Source organism: Brachypodium distachyon, chromosome 4 (genome assembly GCF_000005505.3).
Source record: "Brachypodium distachyon strain Bd21 chromosome 4, Brachypodium_distachyon_v3.0, whole genome shotgun sequence".
In the NCBI taxonomy this organism is placed as follows: Eukaryota; Viridiplantae; Streptophyta; class Magnoliopsida; order Poales; family Poaceae; genus Brachypodium; species Brachypodium distachyon.
In genome coordinates, this window is record NC_016134.3 from 10,672,637 (window position 1) to 10,689,138 (window position 16,502).

At 48.2% G+C, this 16,502-nt stretch overlaps 3 protein-coding genes across 3 annotated transcripts; 2 read left to right on the top strand and 1 right to left on the bottom strand.

The window, feature by feature from the left end:
* Positions 1–5,294: 5,294 nt before the first annotated feature.
* LOC100832998 (translationally-controlled tumor protein homolog) lies at positions 5,295–7,413 on the top strand. Its single transcript, XM_003577218.3, has 5 exons — positions 5,295–5,507; positions 5,799–5,872; positions 6,393–6,521; positions 6,606–6,763; positions 7,038–7,413. The coding sequence occupies exons 1-5, from the start codon at positions 5,480–5,482 to the stop codon at positions 7,153–7,155; spliced, it is 507 nt and encodes a 168-aa protein (XP_003577266.1). The 5' UTR covers positions 5,295–5,479; the 3' UTR covers positions 7,156–7,413.
* An 808-nt stretch (positions 7,414–8,221) lies between these two features.
* On the bottom strand, positions 8,222–10,737 carry LOC100833314 (WD repeat-containing protein VIP3). The gene is made up of 2 exons (XM_003577219.4): positions 10,314–10,737; positions 8,222–9,092 (listed from the first exon to the last, which is right to left on the bottom strand). Exons 1-2 carry the CDS (start codon positions 10,656–10,658, stop codon positions 8,469–8,471), a joined length of 969 nt encoding a protein of 322 aa, XP_003577267.1. The 5' UTR covers positions 10,659–10,737; the 3' UTR covers positions 8,222–8,468.
* A 345-nt stretch (positions 10,738–11,082) lies between these two features.
* On the top strand, positions 11,083–11,879 carry LOC104584454. Its single transcript, XM_010239150.2, has 2 exons — positions 11,083–11,248; positions 11,387–11,879. The coding sequence occupies exons 1-2, from the start codon at positions 11,161–11,163 to the stop codon at positions 11,602–11,604; spliced, it is 306 nt and encodes a 101-aa protein (XP_010237452.1). The 5' UTR covers positions 11,083–11,160; the 3' UTR covers positions 11,605–11,879.
* Positions 11,880–16,502: the final 4,623 nt, after the last annotated feature.

Here is a 16,502-nt window from a genome sequence, read left to right on the forward strand (position 1 = left end):
ACAGCGAACCCGGGAGGCGGAGTCCGTCTTAGTCCCAGTTACGGGCCTAGCCCAAGTCAGCCCAGAAGTAAAGTACTACTTGCTCTAGTTATTACGAGTTGGACTCTGGAAGCCCAGTCCGATTGCGCCTCTCAACTTCTCAAGAGGTCTCAGCTCAGCTCCCCAAATCCCCTCAAAGAAAAAAAAAACTCAGCTCGCCAAAGCTCGAAGCCAACCAACGCTTCGACCTCAGAATTCGGTTCCAAAAATCCCCATTGCTAAAGAATCAATCTTACTTTATTCTCTTCAAGCTCAGAATCGATAGCTTTCTAAACTCCTCCTGAAAATTAAGCTGGTGCACGCACACTGCAAATATAGTTCCAAGAGGTGAATTTGTTAAGAAACCGGTTATATATCTACTATTGGTTTCTCAACTATTCCAGTATAGTATATTGCATATGTTTCAGCAGAATTGTACTACTGGTCAGCAAACAAAGCGATACTACTCTGGTCCTGGAAGAAATGGTCTGACTAGTAAATCGGTGCTGCGCTGAAAATTTTCTGAAGGCAAAGGCAGGCAACTTGCTGTGCGACCTTTATTCCCAATCCCAGTGGGACGCTCACTTTCCTGTTAGGCCTTTTTGAGCATCGGGATTCGGAATCCACCGTTGTCTATTTGGGTAGCATGGAATCCCACTTGCCACTGTCGTCTGACCCTTTTGGCACCTCCCTTTCGGCTCTGATAAAGATGGGATGATCTAGATCGGGGAATACAATAACCTAGCACGAGCAATGATTAACTAATGTGGTATATCTTGGCACAATTAGTAAAGCCATGCTTCTCGTTTTCTTTCCTAGAAACTTGGTGTGGTGGGCTGTGGAAACCTTTTGTCTTCAAACTGTATATGCTAGTAAGACTTAAGACGTCTTAGTCGATCATTTATGTTAACCGTGTCAAAGAGTATTAAGAATTTTAAGAATAAATAATGTTTCTACTTGTATTGTCCTAATAAAGATATTACTGTTTCCGTAAGCACTCGTTCTATTAGTAAATAGATGACATTTTGGACATGGGCAAAATCTCCGTGGTTTAACTTTTTTCCCTGCTAATTTTTCAAGCAAAAAAGTTAATTTCACGAAACCAAATAAAAGGAACTGTAAGGGGTAGCAAAAGTTCGAATCCGAATTCAAATCCAAGTAGTCTAGCTTCTTAAAAATTTCCGCAAAGGCTCAGTTTGGCATTGATGAATTGTACTGCGCTGAACTTTGTAATCTGCTGTGAAAAAACATACATATGAAAGTAAAGAAAACTTGGTTAGCCAATAAACAAAAACTTGCTGGAAAAGCTGGATTATCATAATCCATCTCCTAAACTCACCCTAAGTTGGTCAGTTCACAACCAGTAGTCCCTAGTAGTATTTTCCTTCATAGCAATCCCGTTCAAAAAATATAGTACCCGTATTTTCCTTCCTAATTAAGTTGTGGCACCAAAAGATCTCGGCTCATGTGATAAGGAAATAACTATTCCATCCGTTTCATAATTCTTGTCGAAATATTGCATGTATCTACATGTCTTTTAGAATAGATACATCTATTTTGGGACAAATTTGAGACAAGAATTGTGAACCGGAGATAGTATTTTTTTTATGGAAGGAAAGAACTATTAAACCCCACTGTTGAGATATGTATCGAATATGTGTACGACTAGGGCTACAGTTGGACTTGGAATTAGCAGAGGGTTAGGTGTTGGTGTCGAACACGTGTAACCCGGGCCTAATATATAAAGGCACCGCGGGGTAGCCCAAAGAGATCATGACAACATAATAGTAATAGGCTCACAGGGGGAGCCGGCGGCTTGTGCCGGCGCACAGGGTGGCCGGTATTTCGGTATTATGGGGGGAGGAGCGCCCGTAGTCATGCCCCGGGGATGTAGGCTTCGGCCGAACCTCGTTAACAAATATCGTGTCTCGGTGTCATCCTTGATCGTGCATCCGCCGGATTTCGTAACAAGCGGTATCAGAGTGAGGTGGAGGGGATGCGGGAGATCTTGTGGAAGGTGCGAGGATCATGCTCGACGGGTGCCGCGGAACGTCCAATGCAGTGCAAGGTGGAGCATGGCGGTGATCGGATTTCCAATCGGTGGAGTCGGAAACTTCAGGCGGCCTGAACCGCTCGATGGGCTGCAGTTGGCAAGGATCGACCAGACGTGGTGATCGGGCTGACACAGTGGTCGGGAAGACGTCGCGGATCGGACGACGGTTTCGGCTCGCGATCAGACCGGCGACCAAACACAGGGGCGACCGGATAGATCGGAGCGGGATGCATCGCGGTATTGCGGTGGATAGGATGTGGCACAGGGTGGCATGGTGGCACGTGGACGAGTTGTGTCGACAATGCATGTGGCCAGGGTGCAACACGGATTTGTGCATATAATTTGCACAAGGATGCAACTGTTACAAATTGCCGGCGTCGACAGCAGGTGACAGGCACGGGAGGTAACTCGTCGGACAAAGCTGCGGCAACTAATTGGATTGGAAATCTGAGTCGAGTCAAGAGCTTGACGTGTCAAGCGGTGAGACCCAGCAGGCGCAGCGCTGCACAAGCAAATCTTGGAGGTCGGAGGATCAGTGGCTAGCGTACTAATCGGTTTCCAAATTAAGAAAAATAAAGAAGGTCTTGCATGCAGCCAGGCCATCACGTGGGATGGGATTTGATCAATTTCTAAGTTAATCAAGGAAAGGGTCAAGGCCCGTACAGCCACGTGAGTCTGGGGGCTGGTCGGCTTTGAAGGAATAAAGAAAGGAAAAGTACTAGGAGACCAATACCCTAGGTGCACGCAGGTTGTCACGTCCTTGGCCAGCGGTGCCTCAGTTTCGAAGAAAAAAAGGCCGTTTCAACAGAGCTCTGGTCGGATTGAGAAAAAAAAATCGCATGCAGGCAGTAGCAGGCGTGTGCAGGTTGCGGTCCGCCTTGACTCCGCGGCTCGGTTTAAATTCGAGGCAGGAGCAGGCTCAGGCGGTGCGGCAGGGAGTAGAGGCCGAGTAGGCTTCGGTGCAACGCGCGGAGGGCAGACCGAGGTCGAGTCTGTACGGCACGGAAGGCAGCGTTAAGTACTCGAGCAGTAGGACACGAGGAAAAGCGGCAGGGCGACTCAAGAGAGGAAAAATCCACGGAGCTGCTAAGCAATCGTTTGGCAAAGCAAGGTGGAAACCACACAAAAGCCAGGGGCAAACCAGACAATTAGAGATCAGGTCATTGTTGTTGCAGATCGAATTTTTCGAACGCGGATGTTTTGCGAGGAGAAAAAAGGATCGCATACGGAAGTGATGGATCTCAGGAGTTTCTCTGAAGAGCAGGCTAGTGTTGGTTTGTCAGGAGCTTTGGCAGGACGTTGGGTGCGTGCAGCGTGGCTTCAGGCGATGAGAGACGGTGCGCGTATAAGGTTAGGAGTAGCCTGGAGCGTGTCGTGTGGATCATGTGTCTACAAGGCGTTGAGCAATACACTTCGTGTTGGGATGGCACGACGCAAGGTGGAGTACGGTTGCAGTCGGACAAGTTCGGCTGGGATCAGACGACAGTCTAGCGGATCGACAGGGATGTCGGTTGGAATAGAAGAGGACAAAAGATCGGCGACAACGATGTAGGAGCATGAGGGCTGATGGTGTCCGAATTCTGTGGCGTGACAACACGTGACGCATGCCTGAGGGATGCATGGAACTCGACATCGGTCGAGTATGACTGATGGATCTGCAGTGGGGCCTAAGGTGGTGTGCGTATGCTACCCGGTAGATCTTGGCCAAGATTGCGGATGCTCGACGCGGTAATAGTGGCGAGGTGTGCGGTAAGCACGGGACACGGCAACAGACCAAGGCATATGCGGTCAGACAGTGGCTTGACATGTGTGCAGGGGTGCTGAAGCAGTGTTGGCGAGTACCAGGTTCAAGTTGGTGACAAGGTCTATCAGGACGGTTTGAAGTGATGGACAAGAGTCGGTCATTGGAAATCTGAGAAAGTGTTTTTTTTTGAAAAGTCTGGATTGTCAAAGGCTTAGAGAGCACATGGTCGTATATTCTGTGATGTTCAATGCACATGGCACAGTGTAGGTGACGGGATGCAGAAGGAGGCGGAGTGCTATATCTGTGGGACATGTAGAAGACTATCTGAAAAGGATGAGACAACTGTGAATTTGACTCAAGATGACTCAAGGGCGACGGCGAAATTCCTTCAAGTTTCATGAGGACAGTCAACAATAGCGAGGATGATGAGTTCAGATAACTCTTATGTGTGGCACCTAACATGTGAGTTGTTCGACTTTCACATAGATCAAGGAAGAAGCTACCAGGGTGACGATACATCGGTGTTGTCGAATATGGTGACTTTATGATCGGTGTGTGATGGTGTTGAACGGATACTCCGGGAAGTTAGGAACACAAGGCAGTAGTTTGGAGAACTTATTTTTGTCGAGAGGATTGACTGTTAATGAATAAAAGGAAGGGACTACGGTTGCAGGTGGAGTTATGTGATGTCAAGGAAATAGCAGGGAGCTCATGATGGATGTTTTCATGTCCAAGGTACATGGAGGTTCGTGCATGACGGGTTCAAGGTGGTGAAAGACATATTCGCCAAGGTGGAGTTTGTTGAGATATGTGTCGAATATGTGTACGAGTAGAGTTACAGTTAGACTTGAAATTAGCGGAGGGTTAGGTGTTGGTGTCGAACACGTGTAACCCGGTCCTAATATATAAAGGCACCGCGGGGTAGTTCAAAGAAATCATGACAACATAATAGCAATAGGCTCACAGAGAGAGCCGGCGGCTTGTGCTGGCGCCCAGGATGGCCGGTATTGCGGTATTATGGGGGGAGAAGCGCCCGTAGCCATGCTCCGGAGATGTAGGTTTCGGCCGAACCTCGTTAACAAATATCGTGCCTCGGTGTCATCCTTGATCGTGCATCCGCCGGATTTCGTAACACCCCAGAATTCGATATAATAATGAATTTCATGAAACCAAATAAAAGGACTTCGTGCAACTACGCAATTCGAATTCGAATTCAAATCTAAATACTCCATAGTTCAGCTTCCTAAAATCCCTTTTCAGGCCGACACGAGAAGAGATCTCCGAACCAAAACAAACTCCTAACAACAGGTTCCGTGCCGCCAACGCCTCCTCGCGCAAACACATCAAGACCGTCCACGCCCGAATATCCGGCCCCGATCCCCCGATCAAACGGCCCACAGCGAACCGAACACTCTCCCGGACTCTTCTATCGCACAGATCAAAATCTCCCCCGTCCAACCCAAATATTCCCCTCGATCGGACGGCCACGAACGGACCCCAGAAATCCCCGGCCGCATATAAATACCTGGAGGCCGCCCCCGATCCAGAACCCTCTCTCGCCGCCGCACGCCGCAACTCCCTGCTGCCGTCCCTCAAGAGCTCGATTCGGCTTCGATTCGAGCGAAATCTTCTCCCAGGGGAGCTAAATCTCGAGCGGCGGCGCCATGTTGGTCTACCAGGACAAGCTCACCGGTAAATTTCGTCTGCGCTTCCTGTTTCCGCTTGTGTTTTGGGTGTTTTGAGGGGGATTCTGGGGGTGGCATGGCTAGATCTGATAATCGGGTTCGTGAGTTTAGTGGCGCCGTCTAGTTTCGTGTTGACGATGTGATGAGTGATTGTTAATTGGGGTTTGCTTAGCTTGAGTTCGAGTTTGGATCGATAGATCTGGTGGCGTGGGTTTGGTGGTTTAGGACTTGGTATGGCTAGCGTCGTCTCGTTTCGTGCGTTGGTGATTGATGACTGAATCTATTTTTGCTGTTGCAGGCGACGAGCTTCTGTCGGACTCGTTCCCCTACAAGGAGCTGGAGAACGGCGTCCTCTGGGAGGTCGATGGCCATGTATGTATGCTCGGATTTCAGTACTGTATGCTGCGTGTTAATTGTACCTGTATAAAGCCTCGGTCTTGATTTTGTCTTGTCGTGTGCAGTAGACTTAGCACTGTTTTAGTTGTCTAGTGTATCTCTGCATAGTTGTCCTGATTACTATTGTTTGAATTATACATGCTTTGCAACTCGCTGTTTCTGCTTTTCTTCTTATCTGTGCTAGGGCAATATTTAGATTGCATACAGGTTTCTATATTGATTTGTGGACAGGGTACCATGTAAGCAGATTTCTGTATTTGTTAACGTCGATGGAAGTCAATTTATTAGAACAAGGATTGTTCACTTAGTAGGATGGGTTGTGCAGCTTTTGAGGCTGGGTAAATTGGTCTCCTTCCTAGCAATACTAATCCTGGCATATTTGTAGTTAATTGTCTAGTAACTGTTTGTTACATTATTGTTAGTGTCAGGGTGTCCAGATCTAATCCTTGATTACAGAACGTGCACATGTTTACAGTATGGTTTTGAATGCTTGCAGTGGGTGGTCCAAGGGGCTGTGGATGTGGATATCGGTGCCAACCCATCTGCTGAGGGTGGAGGTGAGGATGAGGGTGTCGATGACCAGGCTGTGAAGGTGGTTGACATTGTTGACACCTTCCGTCTTCAGGTTGGTCCTTCTTTAATGTTCTTGGCCCATGTTTGATATGTGGTTTGTTCATATAATCGTGCTAATCCTGCATTCCCTTTACAGGAGCAACCTGCTTTTGACAAGAAGCAGTTTGTCGCCTACATTAAGCGCTACATCAAGAACCTGACTCCCAAGCTGGAAGCGGATGAGCAAGAAGTCTTCAAGAAGAACGTTGAAGGTGCCACCAAGTTCCTTCTTAGCAAGATCAAGGACCTTCAGTTGTAAGTCCCTCATTCGCCTTAGCTCATGGGTATATCACTGTACTACGTGAAATACCTACTGGTAGTCAATTCCTTTATCATCTCAGTACTAAATTTCCCTTTGCTGCGAGCAATTATTGAGTTCGTATGAACACATGAACCCTAGCTTTACGTGATCTCTGTTCTTAACTGTATGACAGTTCCATCCAATATGCGAAATGCGAAGTGCGTTCTTGTATATCTTCCTACGAAGCTCGTAGCATCATATTAATGGACCTCTTGCTGTATCTTGCAGCTTTGTTGGTGAGAGCATGGGTGATGATGCCAGCGTGGTGTTTGCGTACTACAAGGAAGGAGCCACTGACCCGACATTCCTGTATTTCGCGCATGGGCTTAAGGAGGTCAAGTGCTAAGCGCACTGTATGCTAAAACTATCAGTTGTCCGTATTTTTGATCTGGTCTGTGGTTGTCAGTAGACTCACCAATGTTGGTGGCGTAACTGTTATCAGATGTTGAGTGTCTTGGAAACTTTTCGATAATTGTGGTGTTTGCTTTCTGTAATGGATCCGTGAAATTGGTGTGACGTTAGTATTTCTGTGTTCTGCATGAACAGTACCTTTCTTTTGCTTGACAAGTGGAATCAAAGGAATCAAAGATAAAAGATTTTGGCCTTCCTGTTTGTCAACTGTTACGTTTTAAAGACGCTTAAGCACGAGTTCAGCTGAACCTAGTAGTGGGTTGAGTTATTGCCGTCAGCGTGCCTGCTTGTTTGGTTCTTGACAACCAAGACAGATCAAGTTCTCTGCAGTACATATTACTATGAAATATGGTACTACCTTTGTTCCATAATGCTTGTCTCAAATTTGTCTAAAAATAGATGTATATATTTTTAAAAAGCGTCTAGACACATGTAATATTTTGACAAGAATCTAAAAAGCGTCTAGAAACATGTAATATTTCGACAAGAATTATGAAATAGAAAATAGATGTATCTATTTTTTAAAAACGTCTAGACACATGAAATATTTTGACAAGAATATAAAAAGCGTCTAGACACATGTAATATTTCGACAAGAATTATGAAATAGTGTCTGCGTTACCTGTATGCGAAGTGTCTATGCTCAGGCGTTTTGAAACAGCAAAATCATGCAAAAGGAAATGTGCTATGCCTGTCGACTGGTAGATCCAAAGGCGTGCTGACGTTATCTCTGTTTCTAGATGTGCAAGCTGAACGCAGTGCTGGGTTGAGACGTACCCACAACAAAGTGCTCTCGGCTTGTCGTTCGCGTGCCTGTCTGTTTGTTTCTTGATAACTTGTTTAATGATGAATCTAATACTCCATATATTGATTTAGCATTGAAACTGAAACGAACCGGTACAATACTATATTGATTTAGTACTATATGATTTTGTATAAATTGGGTCAAGTTTGGCCCAGTATTTTTCCAATGGAGGGAGTAGATTGAAAACATACATGACTGAGCACGGTAAAAGGCAAAAGCTGTTTACTGGAAATTGAAATAAACAGAGTTTTCATCACTGGCAAGGAAAAGATGAGTTTACAACTAGCCTTCTTCTAACCACTAGCCCGCCTGTTCAACTTGCAAGTTAGAGATTGATCAGTCAGCATTATACAAGTTATCCAGCCTTCATTGCCAGATAGTTGCCGGCTGTAGAACACATGATAAAATCTGAGGGTGGTACTGCGGCTTGCCAATCCATAGAACTACGAGTAATCATATAGGGAGATGCTCTTGTCGTCCGAGGCGCTTGCGAGGCGGCCTGCACGGACTCCTTCGCCTCCTGGCGGCCTGAACGCTACAGCCCAAACTTGGTCAGAGTGGTTGCTCATCGTCTGCACTGACGCCCTCGCGTTGATGTCCCAGAGCCGGACGGTGCGGTCGCTAGAGCCGGTTGCCACCGCCATGCCATCTGGGCTCACGTCAATGCTCAGCACCCAGCTCGCGTGCCCGGACATGGCCCCGATGAGGCCCTTCTCCTTGGCATCATATATGTGAATGTGGGCGTCGTCGCAAGCCGTGAAGAGCACATGGGGATCCACTGGAGAGAACACCATCGACCTCACTGGCATATGGTGGCCCTCCAGGTGATGGAGGAACTTCATGCGAACAGCATCATACACCGCGATGGTGCCATCCATGGATCCGCAGGCTAACAGCTTGCCATCTGGGCTCCAAGCAACTGAAAGAACAAACTTGCCGCTGCCTGTTTTATCAGGGCGAGCTCCCTCTGGACGAGGAACGGGAAGGCTCGCAATAGGCTGCCACTTCTCTGTGTCCCAGAGTTTCACTGACCCACTGCCACCACCAGCAGCAGCCAGAGCAACACCCTGACAAGGAAAGCATATGATAGATCTGTTAATAAATTGGACCTGAGTATCCAAATTGACAGCGATTCCACTCTAAACTGGAAAACCAGGACAAGACATTCACAGTTAGCCTTCACATGTGCTAGTTAAAACTATTGGTTACAGCACCACAATGGAGTATATTGGTAGTCAAGGTTTCAGACATAGCTGCATATGTTGATTACAGTCAAACATGGTTTCTAGAGGCAATAACACATCAGAGAAGACTCAGGTGTCAACAGCTAGCCCACTAATACATATTCACTGCATACAGAAACAGAATCAAGTGAAACTAGTCGTTGACCATGCAAGCTTGGACATGGTACCACTGAATTAGAAATGCTGGTCTCCAAACATAAATAGAGCAAAACATGCTCATAAAAAGAAATATGTAACAGAAATTACTTAATCAACTAAAGGCTGTATGTGCAATTTCGAACAAGTAGGTGAGCGGCATAAGAAAATTATCACCTTAATTTACTGAACAGAGTCATGCAGAAAGCATGATACAACATCAACTTCACAATTTTCAAAATACTCCTATAAGTTAATACTAAGGTGAATTACAAAAAACCAAATGCACAGCTTGCCAACAATGGTCTATTATCACAATGTACTTCGATCCTTCTCTAATAAACATATCTTACTGAAGTTAATGCAATTTTGAAAGCAAGTGTGGAAGTTAAAAAAATATGTACCACAATGAACCATAAGCAGATAAGGAAGGCAAGCCATAACAGTTCATGCTTGCTTTCCTAATTTAACTACTGCAAACCTACCCTGCTAAATCATTTTGTAACGTAATCATGTAACAAACTTCACCAGTACTTCACAAAATCACTAGTCCTATTTCTTTCTCACATTTTTCTTTCGAAGCCAAAAAACCCACCAGGAAATGCCAAACAGGCCACAATTTTGTGATGGCATCCAAATACTGAAAACAGAATCTGATCACATCTCTTAAATTTCCACCCCTCAAGTGAACTTACAGAAACCACAACAGAATTACGGTTAGTACTAAAACCACATCAAAAACCAAATGAGGGCCACATTTTACACGCAGCGTATGCTCAATTCAGACAAAACTTAAACTACCATTGCACCACACTACAATCCCGCATCTCCCCTACCAACCAACCCAACCCACCTCGCAATCGTAACCTGCAAGCAAAGCAGGATAAACCCCAAAACTTTCTGTCTTACCTTGGGGTGGAACTGGACGCCCCAGACCTCAGACGGTGGCGCGTCGAGCGTGGCGACGGAGGCGCCGGAGTCGACGTCGAAGACGCGGATATAGCTGTCGAGGGAGACGGCGGCGGCGATGACCCCGGCCGGGTGGGCGGCAAGGGATACCACCCCGAGCGCGTGGCCCCGCGCCGGCGGCGACGCGGCGGCGAGGTCGTCGGCGCGCCAGGCGCGGACGGTCTCGTCGAGCGCGCCCGTGAGGAGCAGCGCCGTCGGGCGGTGCTCCGCCGCCGGCGCCCACGCCGCCGCCCACACCGACTCCTCGTGCGCCCCGTCCACCGACTTGAGCCCCGCAAGCTTCATCTCCGGCGATGGCGATACGGCGGAGTGGGAAGGAAACCCTAGGGCGTTTGATCTGGCTGGGGAAGGGGAAGGGGAGAGGAAGGGGTTTGGAGGAGAGACGAAAGAGGCCTATTTTACGCTTTGCTTTTCAAAAGACGGAAACAGTAAAAAGAAAAAGAAAACTCCAGTTGGGCCGTATTAGTCCGTTGGGCCGCAATAGTATACGCCAGGCCCATATTGATTTGCGGCCTTGCTGGGCCTTGGTAGAACCCGGTCTTCCCCCGGCAGCTAGATTCCCGGTCTCCTCCCCATCTTCCCGCTCAGTTAATTAGTCAGTTGCAACGAATTATGATCAAGCTTAGTTAGATCCTTGATTCTCTCTCGCACAGATTAATCAGTTCCCAGAAACAGTTCTCTATATAAGAGCACCACCACAGCTCCCCTTCGCCCACAAACTCACTCACTCACTCACTCAGTCATTGCTAGCTTAATTAGCTGAGCTTCTTCTTCTTCTCCTTGGATCATGGCCGACACGAGGCGCGCCGCTGCTCTATGCGTCCTCCTGCCCCTGCTCGTCTTGTCGCTCGCGAATCCTTACCCCGTTGAGGCCGGTAATTAATCTTCTTCTTCTTCGTCTTACGGAAACTCCATATATTACACGGAATTAAAGATTTTTTGTGTGTTTGCTGTGATTTAATTGAGTTTGTGGCATGGGATTATATATACTGGATGGGGAATATATAATCCAGGTTGCAGGTACACGTACCCGTGGATGCCCTTCTGCAAAGGGTGGATGTGCAAGGCGGAGTGCTGGGCTGAGGCGAAGCTGGACTTCGCCAGCCTCAAGGAGCACTACTGCGTCAAGGGCGGATTCAAGGGCTACTGCTACTGCATGTTCTGCAGCAAGCACCTCAGGGACCACGACGACGAGGTCCAAGGAGAAAAGCCGAAAGAGCTCCTCCATTGACTCATTAGATTCATGGATGGATCAGATCAGTCAATAATTCTTCTGTCGATCGATCGATCAACAGTGGATGCAGGAAATTCAGTTAAATTGGTCCTAGTTTTTTTTTACGGCAAATTGCTCCTGGTGTTTTTTTTACAGCAAATTGCTCCTAGTTTGTTTTAGGAATTCATAGCAGTAGTTCCTTAGCCGTAGTTAAAGTGTAAAATGCATCCACGGTCCTAATGTTATTGAGGTGTCAAGTTCCTCATAAATTACTAAACTGCATATTTGGTTCCTACTTTTTTCTACGTGCCGCGCTTACCCAAGACACGTTAGCTAACAGGCCCACATAACATATAGTAGAATTATGCAGAAACCACCTTTCGTCCTACAGGAAGGTTGACGAGGTGAAGCCGCTATCACGTTTGTCTTCCTCGACTTGCCCACTATGCCGTCCCCACTAATCAATGTCTTCGGCTCCGGCCCCGTCCTCAACATGCTCTCCGTCCCCGTCTCAGCCCACCGCAGCATGTTCCTGACTCCGTCCGGTGAAGACTCGGAAGAGGCCATCAGCACGTGCATGTACGACATCATCTCCTACGCTCCCTACTCTGGCAGCCTCGACGACATCGTCGTGATTCCAAGGGACAGTGAGGGGAAGGCACGTGTTCGCCACACGAGCTTCGAGGGCCTCTTGATCGGACGACTATGAGGGCCTTGGACATCGGATGGCTGGACGTCTGCGCCGGCGACAAGGACGGTACATGAGATGGTTGGACGCGCAGTCGGCGAGGTCACTGCAGGTGTACGTCATTCAGGAGCATATGGACGTACAACAAGGACCATATGGAGGAGATCGCCAGTGGGGAAGGGGAAACGAAACCCTAGGGGGTCTGGAGAGCCGAGAAAGGTTTACTTTACATTTTGTTTATTCAGAGACGGAAACAGCAAAAAGAAGGGGAAAAAACTCCAGACAGGCCGTTTTATCTTTTTTTTAGAGGAACGGGCCGTGTTATCTATTGGGCTGTAATAGTACACACCAGGCCCATATTGATTTTCTGGGCCTTGGTAGAGCCCATTCTTCCCTCGGCAGCTAGACTCCCGGCCGAGAGACCCTTCCCCCCGCTCCGTTACTCAGTTGCAACGAATTGTGATCCAGCTTTAGATCCTTGATTCTCTCTCGCAGGTCAGAAACGCTTCTCTTACAGGACTACAGGAGTATAAGACAAAACGAGTACCACCATGCTTCACTCACTCACTCGCTCGCTCGCTCTTCTTCATCTTCATCTTCTTCGATCATGGCCGGCACGAGGCGCGCCGCTGCTCTCTGCATCCTCCTGCCCCTTCTCGTCTTCTCGCTCGCCAATCCTTCCCTCGTCGAGGCCTGTAATTAACCTTCTTCTCCTTCTTATGGATACCCCATTACACGGAAAGATTTGTGTTTGTGACTTTGTGTGTGTAGTGATTAATTGAATTTTGTGGCATTGGGATTGGATGCATATGGGATGCAGCTTGCGTGTACAGAACCCCGATGATGCCCTTCTGCCACGGGTGGATGTGCAAGACGGAGTGCTGGCTGGAGGCGAAGCTGTTCCTGGCCAGCGTCAAGGAGCACTACTGCGTCAAGGGTGGAATCAAGGGATACTGCTGCTGCCTCTTCTGCGGCAAGAACCTCAAGGAAGACGAGGGCCAAGAAGAAAAGAAACCACAAGAGCTCATACATTAATGAAATGAAATTCATTCCATCAAATCGAGCAAGCCACCGCAGTCCAATCTGCGACCCTCATCGACTCCACTCCTGGCCGGAATCAACCCCAATTTGGATGGATTTGATGGCATTGGCGGATTGGACTGCGGTGGCTTGCTCGATTTGACGGCGGGGCAGCTGTGCAGGAGGTGTTGCATGACGCGCGGCGGTGCATCAGGCGGCAATGCGTTAGCTCGGGGTGACGGGCGGCGGCGCATCAGGCGGCAGCGCGTGATCTCGGGGTGACGGGCGGCGGCGCTTGGGCTTGGGCTAACACGGCTCCGCCTGGACGTTCAAGCCCAGCTCGGCGAGCTGGACCGAGCCCACGGCGAGCCGAGCCAGCTCGGCCCGAGCTCGTTTTTTTTCCGACCGAGACGAGCCCACGAAAACGGCCCGAGAAATCTTCGGGACGAGCCAAGCCAGCTCGGTCCAGCTCGGCGAGCTCCCAAGTTTGGCCCACGTCCCGATTCCGCGATCCATTCCGGCCCAGCCCAAGTGCCAATACGAGGCTGAAAGCCTGAAACACGCGAGTTAGGTCATCCCGAGTTCCCTATCTTCGATCCCCAACCCAGGACCTTCCCGACCCGAGCTCGCTCGCCCCGCCGCCGCCGGCCGCCACTCAACAACAAGTCAACAACTCGCCCACCACCGCTGCCGCCGCACCCGACCACGAGGTAGGACTTGACCTCAAATCTTAGGGAGACGGTCAAGTACTTCAAAAAATCTCCAGCAAGGCTACACAAGTTTGTTGAGATTTGTAGAGACTTGAGGATTGAGGTTGGAGAGCACTTGCACCTTGATGTTTGCACAAGGTGGGGTTCTACCTATAGGATGATCAAGACAGGAGTTCCATACAAGCAAGCATTAGCTACTTATGCCATCTCCGATGCCAGCTACAAGTGGGAGCCTTCACACAATGAATGGGCCATGTTTGAGCTGCTCGAGCCATTGCTGTTTGCCTTTGCTAGAGCCACCACTGCTTTTTCAGGTCAATATCACCCCACAGCCAACATTTTCTACCCCCATATTGCGAGCATGAAGATAGCATTGATCAAAGCGAAGGAGAGTACGGATGAGACATTTCGTGCTATGGGGAAAGCCATGATGGCAAAGTTTGACAAGTATTGGGAGGAACCGAACAATCTGATGGTGATTGCCACCTTTCTTGACCCAAGGTACAAGATGGTTTATGTGCAGTGGTGCCTAAAACAAATCTATGGGGCCGATAGGGGTAAAGTTGAGATTGACCTTGTGGAGCAAGAGTTGGAGAATTTGTATGAAAAGTATGATGCAGAAAAGAAGTAAGCTGAACAAAGACCTAGTTCATCATCACAAAAGTCATCGAGCATAGCAAGTAGCTCCATGCCAGCTTCAGATGCGGAGTTCCTTACTTTCTTGCATGCTACCTCAAATAGGCCATCCAAAAGTGAATTTAGAAACTACATTAATGATCCACATGTGGAAATGAGTGCTTCCTTCGACCTTCTTGAGTGGTGGAAGGTGAATGCCCTTAGATACCCTGTGTTGGCAAAGATAGCCAAAAGGTTCTTAACCGTTCCCGCTAGTTCGGTCTCTTCGGAGTCTACCTTTAGCACCGGTGGAAGGGTGCTTGATGACTTCCGTAACTCTCTAAAACCGGTCATGGTTGAGGCCTTGGTGTGTGGAGCAAGTTATATAAAAGGGGCTCACAAAGACTTGAATGCCATGGTATGGTTTCATATAATTTGTCATTTTCTTACAAGATTTACTTCTACAAAATCTCTTTGATAAATTGCACAAAATGTAGGAGCCGGAGGAAGATGAGGAGGAGGATGTGGAGAAGATCAAACTCCCCAAAAGCACTATAGCAAGCAACTACTAGTAAGTAAAACAAAAGCTAAAAAAATTCTAACACAAAATTGCATTTTGCTGGTACTTTTACTTACAATATTTCACAAATGTATTATAGACCTTGCATATGGTTGGAGTTGGAGGCTTGGAGCTTCGGAGTGGATGTCAAATTGTATGGAAGTTGAAGACCTTATCATCATGTCTCATGTGGTTGAACTTTGTCGTCATGTCGTTGAACTTGTCTCATGTTGTTGAACTTGTCGTCATGTACTCATGTGGTTGAACTAGTCGTTAACTCATCATGTGGTTGAACTAGTAATGTGGATGTGTTTTGTACTCTAGCCTGTGCTTGCTGTGCTTGGTTGCTTGCTGTGAAACTGATTGCTGCTGCTGCTTGTCGTGCTGCTGTGCTAAATTGCTATGTGCTGATCGCTGTGCTGTTACTGCTGTACTGCTATGTGCTGATCGCTGTTACTGATGTGCTGTTAGCCTGTTACTGTCTTACACTCCTACTGCTGTGCTGCTGCTGCTGCTAACTTTCTAAGCTGCTGCTCCTGGACCGATCCAGCCCGAGCCGGCCAAAGTGACTCGCCCAGGTCTCGGGCCGAGCCGGGCTCGGCTCGCCAGCGACGAGCTGGGGCGAGCTCGGGCCGAGCCGAGCCGAGCTGGCTCGGTGTCCAGCCGGAGACACGGCGGCAGGAGCAAAGGCCGCGCGCACAGGTTGGGTCGGGGTGGCGCGGCGCCCTCCTCTCAACAAAACCGCCATGGTTTTCCATTGCTCATGGGCCATCAACGACCCATCCCTGAACCTCCCCCTCGATCCCAGTTCTGAGTAGCGCAAGGTAAACTGCTTCTCCATCTGCGCACTACTCAGTTCTTGTTCTTCTTAATTTATTCACCTCTTTGGTATGCACAGATCGATTTGGATTGGCATGGCAAGTTCCATTCATACATGGTTCAGGTGAGGAACAAAGGGGCAGCGAGGAGAAGAGGGGGAGATGAGGCTGCAGCAGAGAGGAAGAGGAGACGCTGCGGCCGGCGGCCGGGCGGAGGAATTCAATGTTGGGAAATTATCCACCACCTCTTAGATTTTAACTTGGTACTATTGCTCGTAAGCAAGAGGACACTGAGATAATATATGTAATTGCTGTTGACAAAGATATGAGCCACTCACAAATGCCAAAGAGAATTGAGGATGCTAATATTGCCATCTTGACCTGCCCATTTGAGCCCCTGAAGCCCCAAGACAATTCATAAGGTTTACATAACTGTAGAAAATTTCTGGACTTTGCATGAGCAAGAGCAGAAGTACTCTGATGAAATGGTTCAGAAATGCAAGGTA

Bases quoted from the DNA above. Each gene is read 5' to 3' on its own strand.
- LOC100832998 (XM_003577218.3), top strand. From the start codon at position 5,480: ATGTTGGTCTACCAGGACAAGCTCACCG. The intron at 5,873-6,392 runs GTATGTATGCTC...GAATGCTTGCAG, and splicing joins TCTGGGAGGTCGATGGCCAT to TGGGTGGTCCAAGGGGCTGT. The intron at 6,522-6,605 runs GTTGGTCCTTCT...TTCCCTTTACAG, and splicing joins TTGACACCTTCCGTCTTCAG to GAGCAACCTGCTTTTGACAA.
- LOC104584454 (XM_010239150.2), top strand. From the start codon at position 11,161: ATGGCCGACACGAGGCGCGCCGCTGCTCTATGCGTCCTCCTGCCCCTG. The intron at 11,249-11,386 runs GTAATTAATCTT...TATATAATCCAG, and splicing joins TCCTTACCCCGTTGAGGCCG to GTTGCAGGTACACGTACCCG.
- LOC100833314 (XM_003577219.4), bottom strand. From the start codon at position 10,658: ATGAAGCTTGCGGGGCTCAAGTCGGTGGACGGGGCGCACGAGGAGTCG. The intron at 9,093-10,313 runs GTAAGACAGAAA...TTTCCTTGTCAG, and splicing joins GCGTCCAGTTCCACCCCAAG to GGTGTTGCTCTGGCTGCTGC.